The 24,682-nt window shown below is 40.9% G+C and overlaps 1 protein-coding gene across 7 annotated transcripts in view; it reads right to left on the bottom strand.

The window, feature by feature from the left end:
• CLCN3 (chloride voltage-gated channel 3) overlaps window positions 1-24,682 on the bottom strand; it is a 190,404-nt gene that overhangs the window by 72,659 nt on the left and 93,063 nt on the right. For 6 of the 7 annotated variants that reach the window (XM_033942323.1, XM_033942304.1, XM_033942294.1 and 3 more), the window contains 2 exons: window positions 16,792-16,949; window positions 1,458-1,557 (listed from right to left, as the gene is read on the bottom strand). In XM_033942323.1, coding sequence (XP_033798214.1) covers window positions 1,458-1,557; window positions 16,792-16,949 — 258 coding nt within the window. Of the gene's footprint in view, window positions 1-1,457; window positions 1,558-16,791; window positions 16,950-17,382; window positions 17,405-24,682 lie in introns of those variants that run through there. The other variant, XM_033942333.1, reaches the window with a different exon arrangement.

Here is a 24,682-nt window from a genome sequence, read left to right as displayed (position 1 = left end):
ATTTGTGGAGAAGCTATTGGATCCTCAGGGGAGTGGGGTTCTTGCATCTGGGGAGTTACAAATGAAATATGCATTGCTCTCCAGAGATTTATTACCCTACTTACAGCTTAAACCAGTGGTCTCAAGTTCAAACCCTTTGCAGGGCCACATTTTGGATTTGCAGGTACTTAAAAAAATTAGTTAATGTCTTATTAAAGAAATGAGGTAAAACTCTTTATAGTTTATAAATCTTTCCTTTTGGCTAAGTCTTAATAATAATATTGTCATTTTTAGCTAAAGAGACATATGATCAAGAAACTGTTTTAGTTTACTTTTGTGATTATAATAAACATACCAAGGGCCTGAAAATAGGACCTGGCGGGCCGCGAGTTTGAGACCACTGACTTAAACACTATTTGCAAAGTTCTGGAGTGTTGGGAAACCTACTGAAAGGGAAAACTGCATTTGAGAAATTGCTCAGCCCAACCTTGCAGAAGAGATGACTTCTAAGTTTTACCAATGTCTTAGTGATGGGAAGGGGATAACTTTCAAATATGAAGGCTTTGGGAGGTGGATTTGTGAAGAATACTTTTGAGATCTGAATGGGATTTGGGGATAAATATGATTTATTTTAAACTTTTTTTATACCGTTTACAAAAAAACTAAATGGTTTACATCAATTAAAACATACTAAAGATAGAAACAAACCATGTCATAAAAATCTACATAATTAAACAATTTACTCTCTTCAAATGTCACCTAATTAATCGCAATATTACAATAGCAAACAGATTCTTTTCTTCAAATACATATTAATAGATCACAAAAATGCAGTAACAAACAGTTGCGTTTTTAACTGCTTCTTAAACTGAATCCAATTTGCACACAGTCGCAATTGGCTCACCAGAGCATAATTTCCCTGTGCTATTGGAATTAATAGCTTTTCATTTTCGGATCATAAAGATCTATTATGCTTATAGAGTGCCACAACTTGTCAAAAGTACTATGGTGTTTAATGGTAGATAGTCTGGTGGAAGATGCTTATAAAGTTTGATTTTTGAGTTGCGAGCTGGTGGAAGACGTCATTATTCAGAACTGCATTACCTTTCCGGGAGTCTAATGAAAAACATCTAAAGATAAGTGACTGCTTTTTATTGCCTTATTACCATCTTTTGTAGCTAAATGTTTTATACCATCTTTTACTGTTTGAATACACTTTTTCTTGAGGAGATAGGGAGGGTTTGTGCTATGATATAATTACTAAACACCTTTTCCTTTGCCCCCCAGCGGCATCATGTGGTGTTTGTTTCAGTGAGCACATTTTCAATATTATAAGTAATTTCTTAAATGAATTCTCTTTTATGGTTAATTTGTTTAATTTTTTGAGGATTCTGTTATTTAGTTGTTTACTCTCAATTTTGTGAGTTTTTGGACATAGCTGATATACCACATATTGAAGTTGCCACCACATCCTTTACCTGATGCCAAGCCAGTAAGTGTAACCACCAGCCATCCTGACCAGGCATCGTAAAAGCTCTTTGTCAGTTCCCAAGCTGATTCTTTCTTCTTGCTGTTAATCTACAAGTAGAAAACACCATATATGTAAACTGTGATCATAAAAACCAGTGAAGACTAACATTAGTTTTTTGTTGTAACCAATAATGTGGCATTCATTTACATTCTTATACCATACAATCCCTTCTGCATAAAGGATTAGAAGTGAGTTTCAACACTTCTAAAGCCTGTCCCCTCCCCAGTTTCTCCTCCAAAAATTCACTCAAGATTACTTCATATAAAAATTGTCTAGAGTCAGATGCCAAGAAGTTATACTCTCTGTCATCAGGAAAAAAAATCTTGCAGAATTCAGTATTTTTTAACTATGTACAGTAAACGTATTGGAATATCAAAAATATTTTACAGGACACAGTAAACAAGCATGGTTTACAAAGTGTGATAAATTGGTATGCTTTCCTTTGCAGACCCTGGCATATTTTCCTGTATGAACCAGAGTCAGATTCTCTAAGTTCCAATACCATTGTAAAAAAAATATCATGTTGGGAGCACAGGATGACGTTAAAGAGGTGATAGGCTCAGGAGTAATCTAAGGAAATACTTTTTTATGGAAAGGGTGGTAGATGCGTGGAACAGTTTCCAGGAAAAGGTGGTAGAGACAGAGTCTGTCTCTGAATTCAAGAAAGCGTGAGATAGGCATGTAGGTTCTCTTAGAGAGAGAGGAAGAGATAATGATTACTGCAGACGGGCAGAGTGGATGGGCCATTTGGCCTTTATCCGCCATCATATTTCTATGTCCTTGGATCTTCGTGTTCTATGAAGAGATGCCTCAGACTTTGAGCAGTAGAATTCAGTGGGCCTCCTCCTCCCACCTACTAAAATACTACCAGCTCTAGTCCCTCAGCTGGGACATGTTCCCAAGACCTGATAACAGGCAGGCAGGGGAAGAGAGAAAGAAAGGCAGAAAGAAAGAGAGGGGAGGCCAGGGGGAGAAAGAAAGGCATAGGGTAAATAACTCCATCTTTGAGTTTGAGGTAAGTATCTGCGTCAAAGACAGTACTGAGGGGGACAAACTAACTCGAACGGGAAGATCTCCATGCAGACCGGACAAACATAGAGAATGGAAGGCTATGTATGTTAATGCACGTAGTTTGGGCAATAAAATTCTGGAAATGGAAACAGAAATGAGAAATGCCGACCTGGACGTGGTAGTGATAACGGAAACCTGAGGCTTTGGCCTCCAGTGACCACAACATGGTGTGGTTTCACCTCAAGAAGGGAGTCACTAGGCCAAATACATCGACAAAGGTCATTAACTTTAAGGGAGCTAACTTCCAGAGCATGGGAGATTATGTCTATGAGGCACTGCAAAACCGGGACACAACTGACAGTGTGGAGGTAATTCAGGAAGCAACCAACCTCTACATAAAGACTGTGAGTAAACAACGGAGAAATAACAGACCCCAATGGTTCTCCAAAGATATCTCGGAACTAGTTAAGCAGAAGAAAAGAGCATTTGTATCCTACAAACAACGACCGGAAGCTAAAGAAGCTAAAAAAGCCTATCTGATGAAATCTAGAACTGTTAAAACAGCAGTCAGGAATGCCAAACTCCGGATGGAAGAGAATATAGCTAGGCATGTAAACAAAGAGGATAAATCCTTTTTCAGGAATGTTAGTGACAGAAAAAGGAATACAGAAGGGATTGTGCGCCTAAGGAAACCTGACGGTAACTATGTAGACCCGGACTCAGACAAAGCTGAACTACTCAATGGATACTTCTGCTCGGTCTTTACCTGTGAGGCGCCGGGATCCGGAACGCAGGCGCAAACAAGGGAGTGCTCGGAGGACCCGTTCCGGGATTTTGAATTTACCGCGAGCAATGTATACCATGAGCTATCGAGGCTAAAAGTGAACAAAGCAATAGGGCCGGATAATCTGCACCCCAGAGTACTTTAGGAACTGAGAGATGTCCTGGCAGAGCCGTTATCTGCGCTTTTCAATCTTTCCCTAAACAAGGGAAAAGTTCCCTTGGACTGGAAAACTGCTAACGTCATTCCGCTCCACAAAAAGGGATGCAGGTCAGAGGCTGAAAATTACAGACCAGTGAGTCTCACATCAATAGTGTGTAAACTTATGGAAACGTTGATTAATAACAGATTGGATACGATTCTGGATGACAAGAAGCTGAGGGACCCTCAGCAGCATGGGTTCACGAAGGGAAGGTCTTGTCAATCCAATCTGATAAGCTTCTTTGACTGGGTAATGAAACAACTGGACAGGGGGGAATCCCTGGATATTGTGTATTTAGACTTCAGTAAGGCTTTTGATAGTGTCCCACACCATAGGTTATTAAACAAGATGAAAGCGATGGGATTAGGAGAAACTTTGACTGCATGAGTTAAAGACTGGCTCAGTGGTAGATTTCAGAGGGTGGTAGTAAATGGTACCCCCTCAGAAACGGGGGTATCACTCTGGGTGAACCTTGCCAGAGACAACGACAAATGCCCTCAGAAACATCGGCTGTGACCAGTGGAGTGCCGCAGGGCTCGGTCTTGGGTCCGATACTGTTTAATATCTTTGTAAGGGACCTGCCTCAGGGACTTCGAGGTAAAATTACACTATTCGCCGATGACGCTAAGCTATGCAACGTGGTTGACAGTGCAACCATGCCCGACACTATGAGGCAGGACCTACTTTTACTGGAATAATGGTCTAAAACTTGGCAACTGAGCTTTAATGCCAAAAAGTGTAAGGTTATGCACCTTGGTAGCGGTAACCCCAGCAGAACATACATCCTGAACGAGGAAACCTTAACAAGAATGGGACCTGGGTGTAATCATTAGCGAAGATATGAAGACGGCAACTCAGGTGGAGAAACTTCGGCCAAGGCTAGACGAATGCTGAGTTGCATCCGAAGTTTTGTCAGCCGAAAGCCTGAAGTCATAATGCCATTGTACAGGTCCATGGCGAGACCTCATCTGGAGTACTGTGTTCAATTTTGGAGGCCACATTATCAAAAAGACGTAAAGAGAATGGAATCGGTCCAGCGAATGGCTACCAAGATGGTCTCAGGACTCAAGGATCTCACATATGAAGAGCGTCTAAGCAGGCTGCAGCTATATTCTCTCGAAGAACGCAGAGAGAGGGGAGACATGATAGAGATGTTCAAATATCTTACAGGAGGAGGTGGAGGTGGAGAAAGATATCCTTTTTCTTAGAGGTCCCACGACAACAAGAGGGTATCCGCTCAAACTCAAGGGTGGGAGATTTCATGGTGACATCAGGAAATACTTCTTCACTGAAAGGGTGGTTGATCGTTGGAATGGCCTTCCATTCAGGTAGTTGAGGCCAGCAATGTGCTTGACTTCAAGAAACGATGGGATAAACATGTGGGTTCACTTCGGGGAATTGCTTAGGAGAGTGTTCTTTTGAGTGGGCAGACGTGTTGGGCCGACAGCCCTTTTCTGCCGTCATATTCTATGTTTCTATGTTTCTAAGAAGGAAGTGCAACCAGAGACATGAAATCACCAGACAAAAAGGTAGGAAAAATGATTTTATTTTCAATTTAGTGATCAAAATGTGTCCGTTTTGAGAATTTATATCTGCTGTCTATATTTTGCACTATGGCCCCCTTTTACTAAAATGCAAAAGTGGTTTTTAGCGCAGGGAGCCTATGAGCGTCAAGAGCAGCACGGGGCATTCAGCACAGCTTCCTACACTAAAAATCACTATTGTGGTTTAGTAAAAAGGGAGGGGGATATTTGTCTATTTTTGTATAGTTGTTACTGAGGTGACATTGCATAGACCTCTTTGAAAAAACCCCTGAATATAAATGATAATTAACATTTTCTCTGCGTACAGTGTGCTTTGTGTTTTTAAAAAATTTTATTGTTGATAGATCATTTTGACTTGGTCATTTTAAAAGTAGCTCGCAAGCCCAAAAAGTGTGGGCAGCCCTGGTGTAGATGGTCTTTCTCCAAAGGTTAGAGATTTGAGGTTCCATTGTGAGAGTGTCATCTAAGATGCAGCCTAGTACCTTGGTGGATTTTTCCATTGTGAGAGTAATGCCTGATGAAAGAGTAAGGTTGGATATGACATTCTGTTGTGCGGTGCGGAAACCAATGGCTTTGGTCTTGGTGGCGTTTAGTTTCAACTTGTTCTTTGCCCAAGTTTGGATTTTATCTTAATTGTTTGAGATTTTTTTGACAATATTAGGATGGTTATTGGTTATGGGGATGAGGAGGAGGATGTCGTGGCGTAGGATAGTATAGTTTCATCTTCCATTTTGATGTGTCCCAGCGAGCTCATGAATAAGTTGAATAGGATTGGGGATAATGGAGAGCCTTGTGGAACATCACAGAATGCCTTCCAAGGGTTGGAGTATACTTCTTGCTTTTTGACCATGTATTCGCGATTTTGTAGGAAGTCGGCGAACCATTTCAGTACAGTACCCATTATTCCGATTTCCAAGAGTTTGGTTAGGAGTAGCTGGTAGTGGTCCACTAAGTCGAAGGCTGCAGAGATATCAAATTGGAGTAATATTGCCTGATGACCCGAGCTTAGCAACTGTTTGATTTTAGTGATTAGCGTGATGATAAGGAGCTTGGTGCTGTGCTTTTTTCGGAAGCCGTACTGAGACATATGAAGGCAGGAGTATTGCTCTATGTATGAGGCTAGCTGCTTGCTGACATGGGACTCAAGGATTTTAGTGAGGATCGGAATGCCAGCAATTGGTTTGTAGTTAGATGCTATGGAGAGGTCTGCTTGGACTGTTTTCGGTATAGGGGTTAAGGCTATTTTACCAATTTCTTTGGGTAGGTGCCCTTGGTTCAGGAAACTATTTAGCAGGTTGGTGAGCCAGTTAATGATATGATGCAGAGCTGCTGAAAGAAGGTATGGAGGACAGCTGTCTAGGGGAGTGCCTCGTAAGGCTAGCTTTGATATTAGTTTATTGGTATCAGGGATGGAAAGGTTAGTGAATGAAGTCCAGATTTGGTCTGCTTTTATGGGTTCAGTGTATTCCGTAGTTGTGTTGGGAAGTGTTTGTTGTGGCTGTCTTTGCAACTTCCAATTGGATCAATTTGACTTTGTTGAGGAAGAAATCTGCTAGTTCTTGGGCTTGGATTTTATTAGAGTGGGTTGCAGATTCTTGGTTTGGGAGGATGTCAGTTGTCGTACCAGGCTATTGGTTGCTATTGGTTTGCTATTGGTTGTGTTGCTTCCTAGTTTACTGGCGTAGTAGTTTTTCTTGGTTTCGGATATATTGTCCTTAATTTATTTATGGCTGCTCTCCATTGTGTTCTGTGTACTGGTGTCTTGTTTTTCCTCCATTTCCTCTCTAGACGTCTGCATAGTTGTTTGTCTAGTCTTAAGGATTCCGTAAACCAGAGTGAAGGTCGGTTTGATTTTATTACACGCGGGTGGAGGGAGGTTACAGTATCTAGAGTTTTGACTATGATTTTGTTCCAGTTGGTTATCATTGAGGCAATGTTATTCGTGGGGGGGGGGGGAAGGGCAGAGATTTTGAGATCATGTTCCAAAATAAATCAGGTTTTGTTTTCTTGCGGACTACTCTTGTTTCTTTGGTGGCTTTGGAGTTCAGGTCTATGTCAGTTAGGTTTAAACAGAATTCTAGGAGAAAGTGATCTGTCCAGGGAGGGGGAACATTTGGCCCTATTGACTAGGTTTGGTGGAGAGGATGCAAACAAATCTATGGTATGGCCTTTTTCATGGGTGGAGCCTGAGAATATGATTGCGATTTGGCAGTCCTCAAGTAGAGTCTTGAGTTTAGCGACTTCTTTATTTTCTGCAGATTCAAGGGGAAGATTGATATCACCGAGTATGATTAGTTTATCATGTTGGCAAGTAAGATTTGTTATTATTTCCATCGTTTTTGTGATGGAGTCTGAATTTAGTGCTAGGGGGTCTGTAGAGTAGGAGAATTCCAACGTTCTTGTGTGCGAGGTTGTGCTCGCTTTCGAGCTTGCAGGTGATGTATTCTTGGTCAGGTTGGGAGCTTGAATCTGCTTCGGCGATGGTATTAGTTTTTGTAGATTATTGCCAGGCCGCCTCCACGTTTGAACTTTCTGGGAGAATGAAGAATGTTGTGACCCTATAGACAGAGGTATGGGGTTTCAGGGCTTTCAAGGTCTTTCAGCCATATTTCTGTGATGAATGTCAGAGCAATGTCCTTTGATGTGATTAGGTCATTTAGGATGAAAAGCTTGTTTACCACTGATCGAGCGTTAACATACATGCAGGGGATGGCGATTTCGTTTGGTTTTGTTGAGTATTTTGTAGGTAGTGGGTTGTTGAGGGGTTTAGGATTTGTTTGTTTTTGGTGTCTATTGTGGTTATGTTTGTTCCAGAGTATGGGGAGGATGTGCTGAAGATGTCTAATGTATTCCATCGGTTGTTTCTTGAGTTTCTGGTGGACGGGATCTTTGTTGTTTGTAGTTCCATGGAGGATTGATGTTATGGTTGGGGGATATGTTGTTTAAGGCTGTGAGGGTGGAGAGGTATAGCAGAGGAAGTATAGGAATATGAGGGGGTTCATCATGAGGGTAGGTGTGAGTGTTACTGACTGGGTGAGACTTATGCGGACGATATTCAATTTCTGATTCCCGTTGAAAAGTTGCATTATGAAGCAGTCTCATATTTGAATGACTGTTTTGTTGTCATTCGGGATTGGATGACGCTATACCATCTAAAATTGAATGTTGCAAAAACAAGTATAATTTTTGGCCCATGGAAAGAACTTGGCATTGTGTCCCTCTGAAATTTCCCTAGCAGGTGAGGTCATTGCAGTGAGACAGCAATGTAAGTATCTGGGAGTCGTGCTTGATTCATCTTTGTCATTTAAGCCCCATTTTAAGTGTGTGATTTCCAGTGTGTTTTTCAAGCTGTAGTTATTAAGGAGGTTACATGATTATTTATAGGATGCAACTTTCGTACAGTTGTCACATTATTGATAACACCGCTGCTGGATTATTGCAACTCTATTTATTTAGGGCTGCTTAAATATGTTTTGCGTACTTTGCAGATGGCACAGAATGCTGCCGCATGCCTGATTGCTCATGTTTCGAAATTCGATCATATCACTCTGATATTACGTACGCTTCATAGGCTGCCAATTGGCATGCGAGTAGAATTTAAGATTCTGTGCTTGATGTTTAAGGTGCTTCAAAGTAATTGTCCTTCAGTTGTTAATTTGCTTTTTCGATGGCATTCTTCTCGTGAGTTATGGTCTGCTGACAGAATGAGATTGGAAATTCCATCTTTAGTAACTGTGAAACTTACTGGCAATCGTACATCTATGCTGTCTGTCCAGGGCTCGGTATTGTGGAATGCCCTGTCGGTTTCAGTGCGTCAATTGCCCTTGCTTTGTCAATTTAGAAAAGAAGTAAAAACTGTGTTATTTGAACGCGCTTTTGGTACCAGCTATGCGTGTGTATGAGATCTTGCTTCTTTCTGCTAGTCTGTGCGCTGTAGTTGCACTGAACTGTTTTTTTGAAGATATATTTTGTGATTGTACATAGATGTTTAGGTGTTTTTATTACAATTTTTGAGGTGTTTTGTCAGTACATTCTATTGTTTGTCATTTGCTGATTTTGTACGATTGCATTGTTCCTCGCCTAGATTTGTGGATTTGTAGATAGGAGTGTTACAAATAACTTTAAATAAAAAATAAATACTGCCCTATTCATGCTGCTATCCATATACCACAGCTCTTTTGTCTTTCTTCTCCTCCACATCTCTTGCCTCACTTCCCTTCTGCCTATTCCACATCTCCTCTGTCTCTCTTATCCACTTAAGAACATAAGAATAGCCTTACTGGGTCAGACGAATGGTCCATTAAGCTCAGTAGCCCATTCTCAAGGTGGTCAAGCCAGGTCACTAGTACCTGGCCAAAATCCAACCGATCCAGGGCAAGCACTGGCTTCCCCCATGTCTGTCTAAATAACAGACTAAGGACTTTTCCTCCAGGAAATTGTCTAAACCTCTGTTACCACAACCTCTGGCAATGTGTTCCAGAGCTCAACTATTCTCTGAGTGAAATAATATTTCCTCCTGTTGGGTTTAAAAGTGTTTCCCTGTACCTTCATTGAGTTTCCCCTAGCCTTTGTAATTTTTGACGGAGTGAAAAATCGATCCACTTGTACCCATTCTACTCCACTCATGATTTTTCAGGCTTCAAACATATCTCCACTCAGCCATCTCTATTCCAAGCGGAAGAGCCCTAACCTTTTCAGTCTTTCTTCATATGAGAGGAGTTCCATCCCTTTTATCATCTTGGTCGCTCTTCTTTGAACCTTTTCTAGTGCCGCTATATCTTTCTTGAAATAAGGAGACCAGAATTGAACACAATACTCCAAGTGAGGTCGCACCGTGGAGTGATACAAGGGCATTATAACATTCTTTGTCTTGTTAACCATCCCTTTTTAAACAATTCCTAGCATCCTGATTGCTTTTTTGGCCGCCACCACACATTGGGCGGAAGGTTTCATCGTATTGTCTACGATGATACCCAGATCCTTTTCTTGGGCGCTAACCCCCAATGTGGACCCTAGCATCTGGTAACTGTGATTCAGTTTATTCTTTCCAATGTGCATCACTTTGCATTTGTCCACATTAAATTTCATTTTCCACTTGGACACCAAGTCTTCCAATTTCCTACGGTCTGCCTACATTTTTAAACAATCCGCATGCGTTTTAAGAACTTTGAACAGTTTAGTGTCATCTGCAAATTTAATCACCTCACTCATTGTTTCAATTTACAGATCATTTATAAATAAGTTAAATAGCACCGGTCCCAGTACAGATAATCCTACCCTCTGTTTTCTATCCGATAACCATAATCCACAACTGAACTCTGCCTCCTATCCCATGACTCTTTAATTTTCTTAGGAGCCTCTCATGAGGAACTTTGTCAAAAGCTTTCTGAAAATCTATTAGGGAACAGTGATCACAACATGATCCAGTACAAATTAAACATGGGAACATCAAAGGTGAAAAGAACCAAAACGACAGCACTCAACTTCAGAAAGGGAAACTACAAGGACATGAGGAAAATGGTAGGAAAAAAGCTCAACAGCAACTCAGGGAAGGTGAAGACCGTAAAGGAAGCCTGGACATTGCTTAAAGGCACAGTGCTCGAGGCACAAGACCTGTGCGTCCCAAAGTTTAGGAAAGGGTGCAATAAAATTCGAACTAGAAACCCAGCATGGATAACATCTGCAGTTAAAAAGGCGATAAGTGACAAGAAATCATCCTTCAAGAAATGGAAAAAGGATCCAACAAAGGAAAACCAGGAAGAGCACAAAAGACACCAGAAAGAATGTCATCGAGAGGTCAGGAAGGCAAAGAGAGAATATGAGGAAAGACTGGCAGGAGAAGCAAGAAACTTCAAACCCTTCTACAGGTATGTGAAAGGGAAACAACCAGCCAGAGAGGAAGTGGGACCACTGGACGACGGAGACAGGAAAGGAGCGATAAAGGAGGAAAAAGAGATAGCTGAAAGGTTAAACAAATTCTTCTCGTCAGTCTTCACCAGAGAGGACACATCCAATATCCCAGAACCCGAGGTGATTATAAACGGAGAGCAAGACGAAAGGCTGGTACAACTAGAGGTAAGCAAAGAGGATGTCCTCAGACAGATAGACAGACTAAAGAGCAACAAATCACCAGGCCCGGACGGCATCCACCCAAGGGTACTAAAAGAACTGAGAAACGAAATAGCAGAGACACTTCGCCAAATATGTAACCTCTCCCTAAAAACTGGGGAGATCCCAGAGGACTGGAAAATAGCAAATGTCACGCCCATCTTTAAAAAGGGATCAAGGGGTGACCCGGGAAACTACAGGCCTGTGAGCTTGACCTCGGTTCCTGGAAAGATGCTGGAAGCAATGGTAAAGGACACAATCTGCGAACACATAGAAAACAATGGACAACTGAAGGCGAGCCAGCATGGCTTCTGCAAGGGAAGGTCATGCCTCACGAACTTGCTGTACTTCTTTGAGGGAATAAATAGTCAGATGGATAAGGGTGAATCCATAGACATCATTTACCTTGACTTCCAAAAAGCCTTCGACAAGGTACCACATGAACGGCTACTTAAAAAACTGTGGAACCACGGGGTGCAAGGGGATATCTACCGATGGATCAAACACTGGCTAGCGGGCAGGAAACAGAGGGTTGGAGTCAAGGGCCAATACTCAGATTGGCAATGGGTCACGAGCGGAGTTCCGCAGGGGTCGGTGCTGGGACCTCTACTATTCAATATATTTACTAACGATCTGGAAACGGGGACAAAATGTGAGGTTATCAAATTTGCTGATGACACCAAACTCTGCAGCAGGGTTAGAAACACGGAAGACTGTGAAGACCTACAAAAGGACCTAACGAGACTGGAAGACTGGGCAAAAAAGTGGCAAATGAGTTTTAACGTGGAGAAATGCAAGGTCATGCATGTAGGGAAAAAGAACCCGATGTTCAACTACAAAATGGGGGGAACACTGCTAGGGGTGAGTAACCTGGAAAGGGACTTGGGGGTGATGGTCGACTCATCACTGAAACCATCGGCGCAATGTGCGACAGCCTCAAAGAAAGCAAACAGAATGCTGGGCATCATCAAAAAGGGTATCACAACCCGGACGAAGGAAGTCATCATGCCGCTATATCACGCAATGGTGCGCCCGCACCTGGAGTACTGTGTTCAATACTGGTCGCCGTACCTCAAGAAGGACATGGCGGTACTCGAGGGAGTGCAGAGGAGGGCAACTAAGCTGATAAAAGGTATGGAAAATTTTCCATACGCTGACAGGTTAAAAATGCTGGGGCTGTTCTCCCTGGAGAAGAGGAGACTTAGAGGGGACATGATAGAAACCTTCAAAATCCTTAAGGGCATAGAGAGAGTAAATAAGGACAGATTCTTCAAACTGAGGGGAGCCACAAGCACTAGGGGTCACTCAGAGAAATTGAAAGGGGACAGGTTTAGAACAAATGCTAGAAAATTCTTTTTTACGCAGAGGGTGGTGGACACATGGAACGCGCTTCCGGAGGAAGTGATAGGCCAGAACTCTGTACAGGGGTTCAAGAAGGGTTTGGATAGGTTCCTGGAGGATAAAGGGATAGAGGGGTACAGATAGAACTTGAGGTAGGTTATAAAAGTGGTCAGAAACCACTTCACAGGTCGCAGACCTGATGGGCCGCCGCGGGAGCGGACCGCTGGGCGAGATGGACCTCGGTCTGACCCAGTGGAGGCAACTTCTTATGTTCTTAATTTGGTTTAGTACATCTTCCAGATTCACTGAGATTTCTTTCAGTTCCCCCACATTATCATCCTTGAAACCATTTCCGGTTCTGGTAGATCTCTTACATCTTCTTCCGTAAAAACCAAAGCAAAGAATTCATTCAGTCTCTCCGTTATGACCTTATCCTCCCTGAGTGCCTCTTTTGCTCCTTGATTATTCAACAGTCTCATAGTATCATACCTCACACTCTTCTTCAAAACCTCTCATCTCATTCTCCCACCTCTTTCATCTCTCCTCTCTACCTTCCTACCAACTTTACCATCCCCTCTCATGTCCTCTTTCCCCATGTCATCCCCTCCCCTCTACTTTTTCTATATTTCACTCCCTTGCTATATTTTCCATATCCCTACCTTCCCCAGGAGGCTACAGGGGACTCTGCACACAGAGTATCACCAGTTCCCTAGCCTCCTTTTTCTACCAGCATATTTCTGCTCTAAAAGAGAAAGTGGTACAGTGGAAAGAGGCAGCAGACTCAGGGAATGGCAAACCTGAGCATGTTCCTAGTCTCTGAGATAGCACTACAGAAAAAGCACCTAGAAATAAAGTGTAAATATTTTAGGCCTATCTGTTTGGATTGGGTGGGGGGTGGGCCAGGGCTACCCTAGGCCTCTATTTGAATATACTCTTCTGCCATACACTGCAATCAGTCTACTCACATGCACTACAAAGCCCCACTGTTAGACCCTTGAGGAAGCCAGTATTCTCAGTGAAACAGGTTCCATCGGGCAAATTAAAGTTAAGTGTGAGCTGATATATTTGTTAAAATTGTTTGGTTGGTCACTGAATTTGTTTAATATGTTGACTGTGACAGATTTTGAAAATGTGCATCATTTTCACAGTATGATGCAATTCGAATTTATAGTTTAACTAGTGTTTAAGCCCGTTACATTAACGGGTGCTAGAATATATGGCTGTCTGTCTTTCTTTCTTTATGTCTCTCTCCCTGCTCCTGTTTCTTTCTTCCTTTCTTTCTGTCTTTCTCCCTCCTGCAATTTTTTTCTCTCTCTCCCTGGCCCCCTTTGCCTGTCTGTCTTTATTTCTGTGTCTCTCTGGTCCCCTGTCTGTCTTTATTTCTGTCTGTCTCTCTCCCTAGCCTCCTTTGTCTGTCTGTATTTCTTTCTGTGTCTCCCCCCCCCCACTTTCCTTTGCAGAAGCAGCAGTGCTATTTCCCTTCCCCTCCAGATCCCTGTGAAGTAGTAGCAGCATTTCCCCCCACCCACCCCCCATTCCCTTCTCTCCCCCCCACTTTCCTTTGCAGAAGCAGCAGTGCTATTTCCCTTCCCCTCCAGATCCCTGTGAAGTAGTAGCAGCATTTCCCCCCACCCACCCCCCCATTCCCTTCTCTCCCCCCCCCACTTTCCTTTGCAGAAGCAGCAGCGGTATTTCTCTTTCCCTCCAGGTCCTTGCTGAAGCAGTAGCAGCATTTTCCCCCACCCCCCATTCCCTTCTCTCCCCCCCCCACTTTATTTTGCAGAAGCAGCTGTGATATTTCCCTTCCCCTCCAGATCTCTGAGAAGTAGTAGCAGCATTTTCCCCCACCCACCCCCCATTCCCTTCTCTCCCCTACCACCACTTTCCTTTGCAGAAGCAGCAGCGGTTTTCCCTTCCCCTCCAGGTCCCTGCTGAGTAGTAGAAACATTTTCCCCCCACCCCCCATTCCCTTCTTACCTTGAGCTGCCCTGCTCCGTTCGGCCCCTCCCCCTTCCCTTCCCGTGTGCTGGCCTGCTGCGGCTGAAGTTTTTTTTTCGGCGACTCCTCCTGTTAAAACTCCCCCCCCTCCCGCAACCGCTCCTGTTCAAAGCGGCCTGCTGAGGTTCGCGGCCGCTGTAACGAACCTCGCAGGCCGCTCTCCAACTCGGTAGCATGTTCCCTCTGACGCGATTGCGTCAGAGGGAACGTGCTACCATGTGGAGAGCGGCCTGCGAGGTTCGTTACAGCGGCCGCGAACCTCAGCAGGCCGCTTTGAACAGGAGCGGTAGCGGCTGTTGCAGGAGGATTGGGGGGGGGGGAATTCGTGAGCGGCGGCAGGACCATGAGGCGGGATTGAGTTTTTTGGCTTCCCCTATCTGGGGAAACCGCCGTGCCGAACTGAGCTGCACGTGGGGCCGTAGTAAGCGCGGGGCATGCTGCAGTCTTGGCGGCCACGGACATACGGATCACGGAAGCACGCCGATAAGACTGCGCATGCGCCGCCTACGGTTTTATTATATAGATAGTGTATGAATTAAGCACTCTGTTGTTCAGTATAATACGTGTATTTATAGGTTTGTGAGAGGTTTATTTATGGTCAGTGATTGAAGTCTGAGCAGTTTCTGAGACCTTTTTACTCTCTTAACAACAATCTTCATTATTTCTTAAGACCTTTTCTGGATTTTGGTATTATTTACTTTAAGGGTCTCATCACATCTATGGTTTCTAGTAGTGTTTCTGGTTCCACTGCAGGGAGAGTGAATTCAGGCCACCAGAGCTGGTGGTATTAATTTTAAAAAGTCAGTGCCTAAGCCAATCAGCGCTCAGATACTGACAGAAACATTATCATAAAATACAGTGAAACAAAGTAATATCACAATTTTAACACAGTATAAATTTGAATGCTCATTATTCTGAGTATGCTGCAGAAATTCTGTGGTGCAAGATTTGTAATAGAATTTGAGTATGCTGCAGAAATTCTGTGGTGCAAGATTTGTAATAGAATTTGATTCTACTGCAAACCTCTCGGCATCGGCCCATTAGGAAGAAATGGAACTTAAGGCACTGATAGATCTGGGGCATGAGTCCTGCATGCCCATATATAACAAAGCTTCTGCGTGCAATTAATGAGTATTCTTTAATTATGAAAACTAAAAATACAGAGGCCCAGATTCTCAAAAGTTTAACACCGTCACTAAACCGTTTTCCAATGGTTCAGCCTGTATGCATTTTAGCAGCAGATTATCAAAATGGCTTGCTTATCTCTGTTTTTTAGCGAGGTTTCTAGCAGTCTCCGACACTGACATGCAAATAGACTCTTCAACATTAAAATGAGCACTCCGGTGGATTCTTTAAAATCGCCGAGCCATTCTCCAAGAGCGGTGTCGGCTTTAGCCGACAAAAATCAGTGACTGATCCAGGGGTGCTGGTACAGTGACAGCACTGTTTAAGACCACAGCATAGCAGTGTCGGAGATTGCTAGAAAAGCCACAGTAGCGGAAGAGATGCCCACTCTCTCCCGCTGTCAAGCTACCTCCCCCACGCAGCAGCGGGAGAGATGTCCATTCTCCTCTCATACGCTCCCACTGCCACACCACACCTGCCATACAACCTGGGCCAATCAGAGCCTCAGGACCCTCCTATGGGAGGGGCCTTAAACAACCTGGGCCAATTAGAGTCTGAGGCCCCTCCCTGGTGCATCCCAGGATGCACCAGGGAGGGGAAGGCCCATTTTGGAAGAGACGGGAGGGAGTAGGCATCCCTCTGGTCAGCCATCTAATTAAAGGTATGGGGGAGAGGGGTCGGAGGCAGGGAGGGTATTGTGATACAGTGGGAGAGAATGGGCATTTCTCCCGCTGCTGGGGAGGGTTCGCTTGGTAGCGGGAGAGAGTGGGCATCTCTCCCGCTGCGGGGGGGGGGGGTGAGATTTGGTTGGCAGTGAGAGAGATTAAACATCTCTCCTGCTGTTGTTGTGTTGATTTTTTTTGTTGTTTTTGTGGTTTTTCTGTGCATGTACCCATCGCCATTACCAGCGATGAGCACATGCAAATTTTGCAAATTTTCGCTACTCTCCACCAACCTTATTTAAATGAACTTTTTTTAGAGAATGACTTGCTTTTTTTAATTCGCTACCAGAACGACTGCAATAGCAGCCCATCATTTTTTAAGAATCTAGGCCAGAGTGCTTTAAAGCACCAAAACTTTTCTTTCACTACCCGAGGCTCACAAATCTCCATTTTCAAAGTATGTCAACCCAAAAACTAACACCTGAATTTGTGCTATTCATTCGACTCACCCGTCTATGCCTTTCTCTGTCTTTGCACTTCTCTCGTACCCAGTCAATGGTGTGAAAATCATCATATGTCCCAACCCCTGGAATGGGTTCATCCAAGAAATCCAGTAAATGGGTTGCACTGTTTATACTTCCTCCATTTGTCATTGTGTAATGAGTTCCTGCAAATGAAAAAGGATGCAGGTCAATCAGATTTTGTAACAGCTCTTAGTATGCCATTCAAAGTCAGAAATGCAGCACTGAAATGTACTCTTCCATTTCACCAACCTTAGGCCTCTAACATTTCCTTTCATTTGGGTCTTTATCTGCCATCATTTACTATGTTACTATGCTATCTTACTATTTCCTGTAAGTTTCAAATGGCATAAAAATGATCCAGCTATAGAATGTGTAGGACATAATATTCTACATCCTCAACTAATTAACAATAGATACTCAAATCACTGTCTTCAACCTCCAGAAATCCCATCCAACCGCTATTAATAAATCGATCTTATCCTTGATAGTGTTTTCTCTTCATATCATTAAGGACATCATACTTTTCTTGTCAACATTACATCAATTTTTAGTTTCTAAATCTCTTCGGACTATTACCCCTTCTCTTCAGTTTTCATCTACTCAACACTATTCAGCCTTTCAATTCTGCAACCCCCTTGCCATGGAATCAATTGCTGCCAGACATTTGGAGCCTGTTTATGAAGCTTACTCGGAGGAATCCTGAAAAAAAAAAAATTCTGCAAAATTCTACACATTTTATATTTGTCAAAATAAGTATATCAGGCTCTTGGTTTGCAACTTACATTCTAATTTTAAAATTCTAAAGTGAGCTCATTTCATTTTCAAAAGGGTGACTATGATAAAATGAGGAAAATGATTAAAAAGAAGCTAAAAGGATCAGTTGCAAAAGTTAGGACTGTAAACCAGGAATGGATGTTATTTTAAAATACCATTGTGGAAGACCAGATGTATTCAATGTATTAACAAAGGTGGAAAGAGGAGGAAACGAGAGCCGGCATGGTTAAAAGGTAAAGTGAAAAAGGCTATTAGAGCCAAATAAAACATCCTTTAAAGAATGGAAAAAGGATCCAAATGAAGAAAATAAGAAAAGATACAAGCACTGGCAAGTTAGATGCAAAGCTATGAAAGAATATGAAGAGAAAATTGCAAAAGAGGCAAAACGTCATAACAAATTTCTTGTGGTTCATCAGAAGCTGAAAACTGAGCATGGGGCATTGACGCCATTTGTGAAAGCTTCAGGTTTGAAAATAATTCTACATGCAAAATGACACCAGCGCAAGGTTTTAAAATTATAACCAGGATTTATTGAATTATTGGTTCTATTTTCCCATTATTAGATCAAAAGAATAGCATAATTGCTTACGTTGCGCTCATGGGAGATCATCATCGTGGCCAAAGACTGGCCTTCTCACAATGGTCTCGTTTTTCTATCTCATTACAGTCTATTATATAACTTTTGGTTTAGTGACATCATCAAGTTTGACGACCAATAACATTTCTATGGGTGGTCTCAAAGTTTAGACAAAGAAACATTCCTCCATGTTTAAAAGTTAGTCAAAGTTTCAGATGATTTCTGAATTAACATTAACATTCAAAAGAATTCACAATTATTAACATGGTAAATTCTCAGTCCTTCCATGCTGACAAGTTCTGAGCCTTAAAGAAAAAGAACTCCTAAGCTGACAGATTCAAATTGCACAGCCTTACACAGAAATCTTACTCAGGAGAAAGAGGGGGGGTTAAATCCCCCTCTCCTCTTCCTGAAGCATGGGCTTTCAATGCCCCCCTTTTCCCTATTCTTGGGACTGACTCTAATCATTTCCAGATGTTGTGCTTAAGAGTTTTTCTTAATGTTTTTGTTTATAAAACCATTTATATAAACCATTTATATTTTACATTCATGTCACCACATTCATGGGCCCCAAACATTCATAATTTCATTCATATCTTGGCCATTCATACTTCATACATTTTATATCTCAGTTTGGAATATGGAATCTAATATGCTTTTTTTCCTAACTGGTCTAAGCACATCTGTTTTCAATTAGAACCACGAGGCTAAAGGCGGGAAGCTGAACAAAGAACAGAAACTATTCACTGGCACAAGATGCTGGCCTAAGACAGGACAGTTATAGCACATACAAAGAATCTAAACTGGACTCCATGTCTCATGTAGTCATGATTTCCACCATGATTTAGCTCAAACAGCAAAGTGCACAAAAAAACACCATTCTTTTCCTTATATTAATCCTTAGTATATTTTTCTCTGGCCTTAGCTACATTATATTTAAATGTTTTATTCACCTGTTTTTCGTACGCTTCTATTTGGGCGTGGTCCTTAACTAACACAGATGTTTGTCTAACTAGAATTACCCAGAATCATACGAAAAAACTGGCGCTACAAAAATACTGCACTATCATGCTTCTGACCTCAATATCGTCCCATTAAACAGCACCCCCTGCTGGCCACGAGCCACTACTCCTCAATCCCCTCTTGGATATTACTGAATTTATGAAGTAATATTCAGAATTGAGCTCGTGGTCTTATCTGTGGCGCTGGGGTTCACTCAGGGTACGGTTCTTCTTATGGATCAGTGTGTCTGTGCAAGTATATTCTTTTAAATGCCAATTAGATAGCAAAAGCCAGAAAAATGTACTACCTAGGCCTGCAACGGCAGGTGCCTAGAAGATCTTACCCAAAGTGTACTTGAATTCTCTAGTGAGAATGCAAGCAAATCCCATCCACTATTCTAGATAAAACCCATCTAAGTGTACATTTATGTAAGTTGCTGTCTAAAACCATATCATATAGGAAACTTACCATTCCAGTGGTAGTTAGACAGTCAGTGTCTGTTCTAGGTGCAAGTACAGTCCTAGAGCAGAGACTAACCTAGTGTCTGTTGTTTTATTCATAGAGGTATTCATGAAACTCCAGTACTTTTAAAGTTTAAAAAGTCAGAAATTTAGAGAAAGTATAGCTAAAGAAAAATAGAACCCTAGATTTCCCTAAGATAAAGAGAACCTCAGTATTACCTAATTTAATTAGTCCCTATGCTCAAAAGTGTTATGTTATAACACCTTGGAATTATATCAATAAAGTGTAAAATAATGTACAGTGTTAAGAAAACCCAAATATATGCTTAATATGGAAATGTACTCATGTGCAGATAATGCATGCACATCAGATATAAGTTTTCTTTTTCTGTGTGTGTTGCAGGAACTCATTTCTCAAATTTAAATTAAAATCATTAAAAGGACTGATGATATCAGCTGTTAAACCCAATTAAACAATATTGTGGCACTGTGTTACAGCTTAGAAGCTGCCACTGTGTATAGAAATACAGTCATATGAAATAAAATTTAAAATACAGGATAAACAAAATATTTTCTGAGAACAATGCATGAAGACAATGATAAAGAAAATACAGTTATTAATACAATATCAGAATAAGTCTATGAAATTATGCAAAAGCATAATTAAAGTTCAGAAGCCTAATTCAAATGAAGTGATTTAAAGTAACATGGTTTAAGATAAAGTCTGTTTTTTCTCGTTCAAAATTTTTTTATATGAGTCCAGAAATGTCTTTTGCAAATAGTTTTAGCAACTTGTAAGGTCGGAGTCTCTAAATTAATTTCAGTGAAATTTAAATCATGGCTTTAAAAAGTTCATGCTGCAACATTTTCATAATTCAAGCTTGGCTTTTCTGTAATGAAAGGTAAGCACAGCTCATTAGTTGAAGACAAAGGAACACTGAAATTCCCGCCGAAAATTCAGCATCGGAATTTTTTTTCTCTGTGTTCTCCACAGCTCTAGTGGTGGTATGTGGTACTGCTGGTCAGTGTAAATCCTGGAAGGAAAGCACATGTTCATTAACAAAAGAACAAAGAAAAGAGAAACACATAGCACTTTATCACGTTATCCCCTCTGCAAACTGTACTAATTCTTGTATTGCAGAGCCACATTCTCTGTGTTGAATTGTTGAAAGGATTCAAAGAAGGTTCTTAACTGAAACACAAAACATACAGATTAAATAGACTTTTTTCAGGGTCCTGTAGTACCAAAATATGGCTACAGGAAAATTTAAACATGCAGACACATTCTCTACATGGTAAAATTAGACTTTCTTTTTTTCTAACATCAGGGAATTATTCTCAATTTCATATTTTTTATTAGGTTCCTATCCTGAAGAGCTTACTTGTAAAAGTAAGCAAAATTTCAATTCCGAATTCATCCACTTACATAAAAGTTTATTATAATTGTTCTTTTCCGTTAACTAAGTTAGCAAGCCCTTTGTTTCACATTTATTTCGATTTTCAAAAAAATATAGGTACTTAACCTCTATTTTTCTTAATCTTTTTATTTTAAACTTCCCAATTTAATTTTAAATGTATTTAAATTTAATTACTCCCTAATCATACATTTTGGACAATGCACAAGTTTAAAAATACTTTATAAACCATGCAGGGGCACAAAAATTCATATTCAAAATTAATTTGAACCCTGAGATAAAAATATAAAGGCAGGGATTTTATTTTTCCCTTATGCACACTTGCCTGCTTTTAAGCATGGTATCTGTTTTTTGGAATAAATCTTTTTCTTTTCCACAAAATTATCCTTTCATTCCCAAGTCCAGCAGAATTCTTTTCTCTTCTCCCATCTTCCCTATCGAACTTCTAATTAATACATTTCACAAGCTTTCTTTCCACATTCCTGTACATTCGTTCTACAAAACTATCTCCCTGCTTTGAAACAGCCAAACATTTAATTTTCTTTTCCTTTTCACTTATGGCAAAATCCACCTTGTTTAAATATCACATTCTGACCCAACATTTCTTTTCTTGCAACACTCTTATAACCCTTTTAAAAAATAAAGGAACAAGGGAAAAATTCAAGCTACATAACGTCTTTTTTTTTTTTTTTTTTTTTTTTTTTTTTTTTTTCTAGAATGCATCTTGCACTGAGCCCTTAGGCTACAAATAGCTTCTGAAACTTTCCCAAAGTACCTCCATTGTTCCTAACACCGCAGGGATCACTACAAAAACAACATACACAAACTTTACGGAACTCTAAACAGCATGCTGGTAAAGTTTTATCAGAGAGAGACCACATTGAATCTTTTTTCTACTACATCGGAAACAAATTTAAACCACGGATACATAGGATTCTCATGTCTTGCTAAACTACCAGTTCTCAATAAACCCTTTTAATATGCAAAACAGACTTGCTCCGAGATAAGCAAATACCTGTTGGAAATCTGTAGCCCTGAGACAAAGGACTCCATTGCTGCTATTCCCTCCCCCTCTTTCCTCACGTGATAGCTCTGTGGAAGGCGAGGGAGGAAAAAGGTGGGGGTGAAAATCCCCCATTTGCAGCCCGCTCTTTCAAACAAAGGAGACTGAAGGGAACGGGAAGCCATTAACTTTATTTTTCTTTTTCCAGAGACAAGAGAAAAAGTTAGGGCAGAGCAAAAAAGACTGAGAGACAGAACTGGAGTTTAGAAAGACAAAGCTGAGAAACACAATTTCTTTTTTCTTTTCAAAGTAGTTACTTCAGATAGGCACTGAAAATGCACAGAGGGAGACAAAGAAAGAGGGGGGGTGCCCTCAACCCGTTTTTTCAAACAAAAAGACGGGACAGAGGGAAACTTTTCAAAGTCAGATTAAAACAGACAGTTTTCACTTTCACAGAGAGAAACAAGTTAGTTCAGAGACAAAGCTTAGACACACAGCAGGAAAGAACAAATTTGTTTTTTTCTTCAAACTTAATAACGCATTTTCAAACAAGCAAAAACTTACGTGCACAGAGGAGACCTGCTCTCTACTGGGCACTTTTTTCTTCTTTCAGACGGGCACTGCTCAGTTTAAAAGCCAGATGGAAAAATGCCAGCACTGCAAGGTTTTTTTCTTTCTTTTCACAACATTCTTTCTGTGTTACTTTTATTTCTAATTTTTTTCTTTTTCTTTTTCCATTAATATTTAATTTCCACTAACTTCATATAATTATGTACAGATATATACAAGCATGCATGCTCATTATTGTTAAATAATATTTTTTATTATTATTTTTAATTAATTTTTTTTTTTTTTTTTTTATTATTATTATTTTTTTCTTTAAACAGGCGTAATACTCACAATTTTCCAGTTTTCCGGTCCCGTTTTATCTCTAATTTCCGCCATATTCCTGCGCAGCCAGTCAACCTGTGACTACCTTTTGTTACACAACCATGCGAAATCTCTAAAATTCCTAGAGCTTCTATGAATAACCTATAAGCTTTTTCAATGCGTCAAATTAGTTAGTTCCCGGGTTTCGGCACCAATTGAGCATGGGGCATTGACGCCATTTGTGAAAGCTTCAGGTTTGAAAATAATTCTACATGCAAAATGACACCAGCGCAAGGTTTTAAAATTATAACCAGGATTTATTGAATTATTGGTTCTATTTTCCCATTATTAGATCAAAAGAATAGCATAATTGCTTACGTTGCGCTCATGGGAGATCATCATCGTGGCCAAAGACTGGCCTTCTCACAATGGTCTCGTTTTTCTATCTCATTACAGTCTATTATATAACTTTTGGTTTAGTGACATCATCAAGTTTGACGACCAATAACATTTCTATGGGTGGTCTCAAAGTTTAGACAAAGAAACATTCCTCCATGTTTAAAAGTTAGTCAAAGTTTCAGATGATTTCTGAATTAACATTAACATTCAAAAGAATTCACAATTATTAACATGGTAAATTCTCAGTCCTTCCATGCTGACAAGTTCTGAGCCTTAAAGAAAAAGAACTCCTAAGCTGACAGATTCAAATTGCACAGCCTTACACAGAAATCTTACTCAGGAGAAAGAGGGGGGGTTAAATCCCCCTCTCCTCTTCCTGAAGCATGGGCTTTCAATGCCCCCCTTTTCCCTATTCTTGGGACTGACTCTAATCATTTCCAGATGTTGTGCTTAAGAGTTTTTCTTAATGTTTTTGTTTATAAAACCATTTATATAAACCATTTATATTTTACATTCATGTCACCACATTCATGGGCCCCAAACATTCATAATTTCATTCATATCTTGGCCATTCATACTTCATACATTTTATATCTCAGTTTGGAATATGGAATCTAATATGCTTTTTTTTCCTAACTGGTCTAAGCACATCTGTTTTCAATTAGAACCACGAGGCTAAAGGCGGGAAGCTGAACAAAGAACAGAAACTATTCACTGGCACAAGATGCTGGCCTAAGACAGGACAGTTATAGCACATACAAAGAATCTAAACTGGACTCCATGTCTCATGTAGTCATGATTTCCACCATGATTTAGCTCAAACAGCAAAGTGCACAAAAAAACACCATTCTTTTCCTTATATTAATCCTTAGTATATTTTTCTCTGGCCTTAGCTACATTATATTTAAATGTTTTATTCACCTGTTTTTCGTACGCTTCTATTTGGGCGTGGTCCTTAACTAACACAGATGTTTGTCTAACTAGAATTACCCAGAATCATACGAAAAAACTGGCGCTACAAAAATACTGCACTATCATGCTTCTGACCTCAATATCGTCCCATTAAACAGCACCCCCTGCTGGCCACGAGCCACTACTCCTCAAAACCCATCAGGTATATTAGATAGATTGTGAGCCCGCTGGGACAGACAGGGAAAAATGCTTGAGTACCTGAATAAATTCATGTAAACCGTTCTGAACTCCCTTGGGAGAACGGTGTAGAAAATTGAATAAACAAATAAATAAGGAAATCCATGGGACCATAGGATGATCAAGGAGCAAAAGGGGCACTCAGGGAGGATAAGGCCATAGCTGAGAGACTGAATTAATTCTTTGCATCGGTCTTTATGGAAGAAGATATAAGAGATCTACCTGA

The sequence above is a fragment of the Geotrypetes seraphini genome, chromosome 1 (genome assembly GCF_902459505.1).
Source record: "Geotrypetes seraphini chromosome 1, aGeoSer1.1, whole genome shotgun sequence".
Taxonomy (NCBI): domain Eukaryota; kingdom Metazoa; phylum Chordata; class Amphibia; order Gymnophiona; family Dermophiidae; genus Geotrypetes; species Geotrypetes seraphini.
The sequence above is the reverse complement of the archived record's forward strand: the minus strand, read 5'-3'. Positions and strand labels throughout refer to the sequence as shown.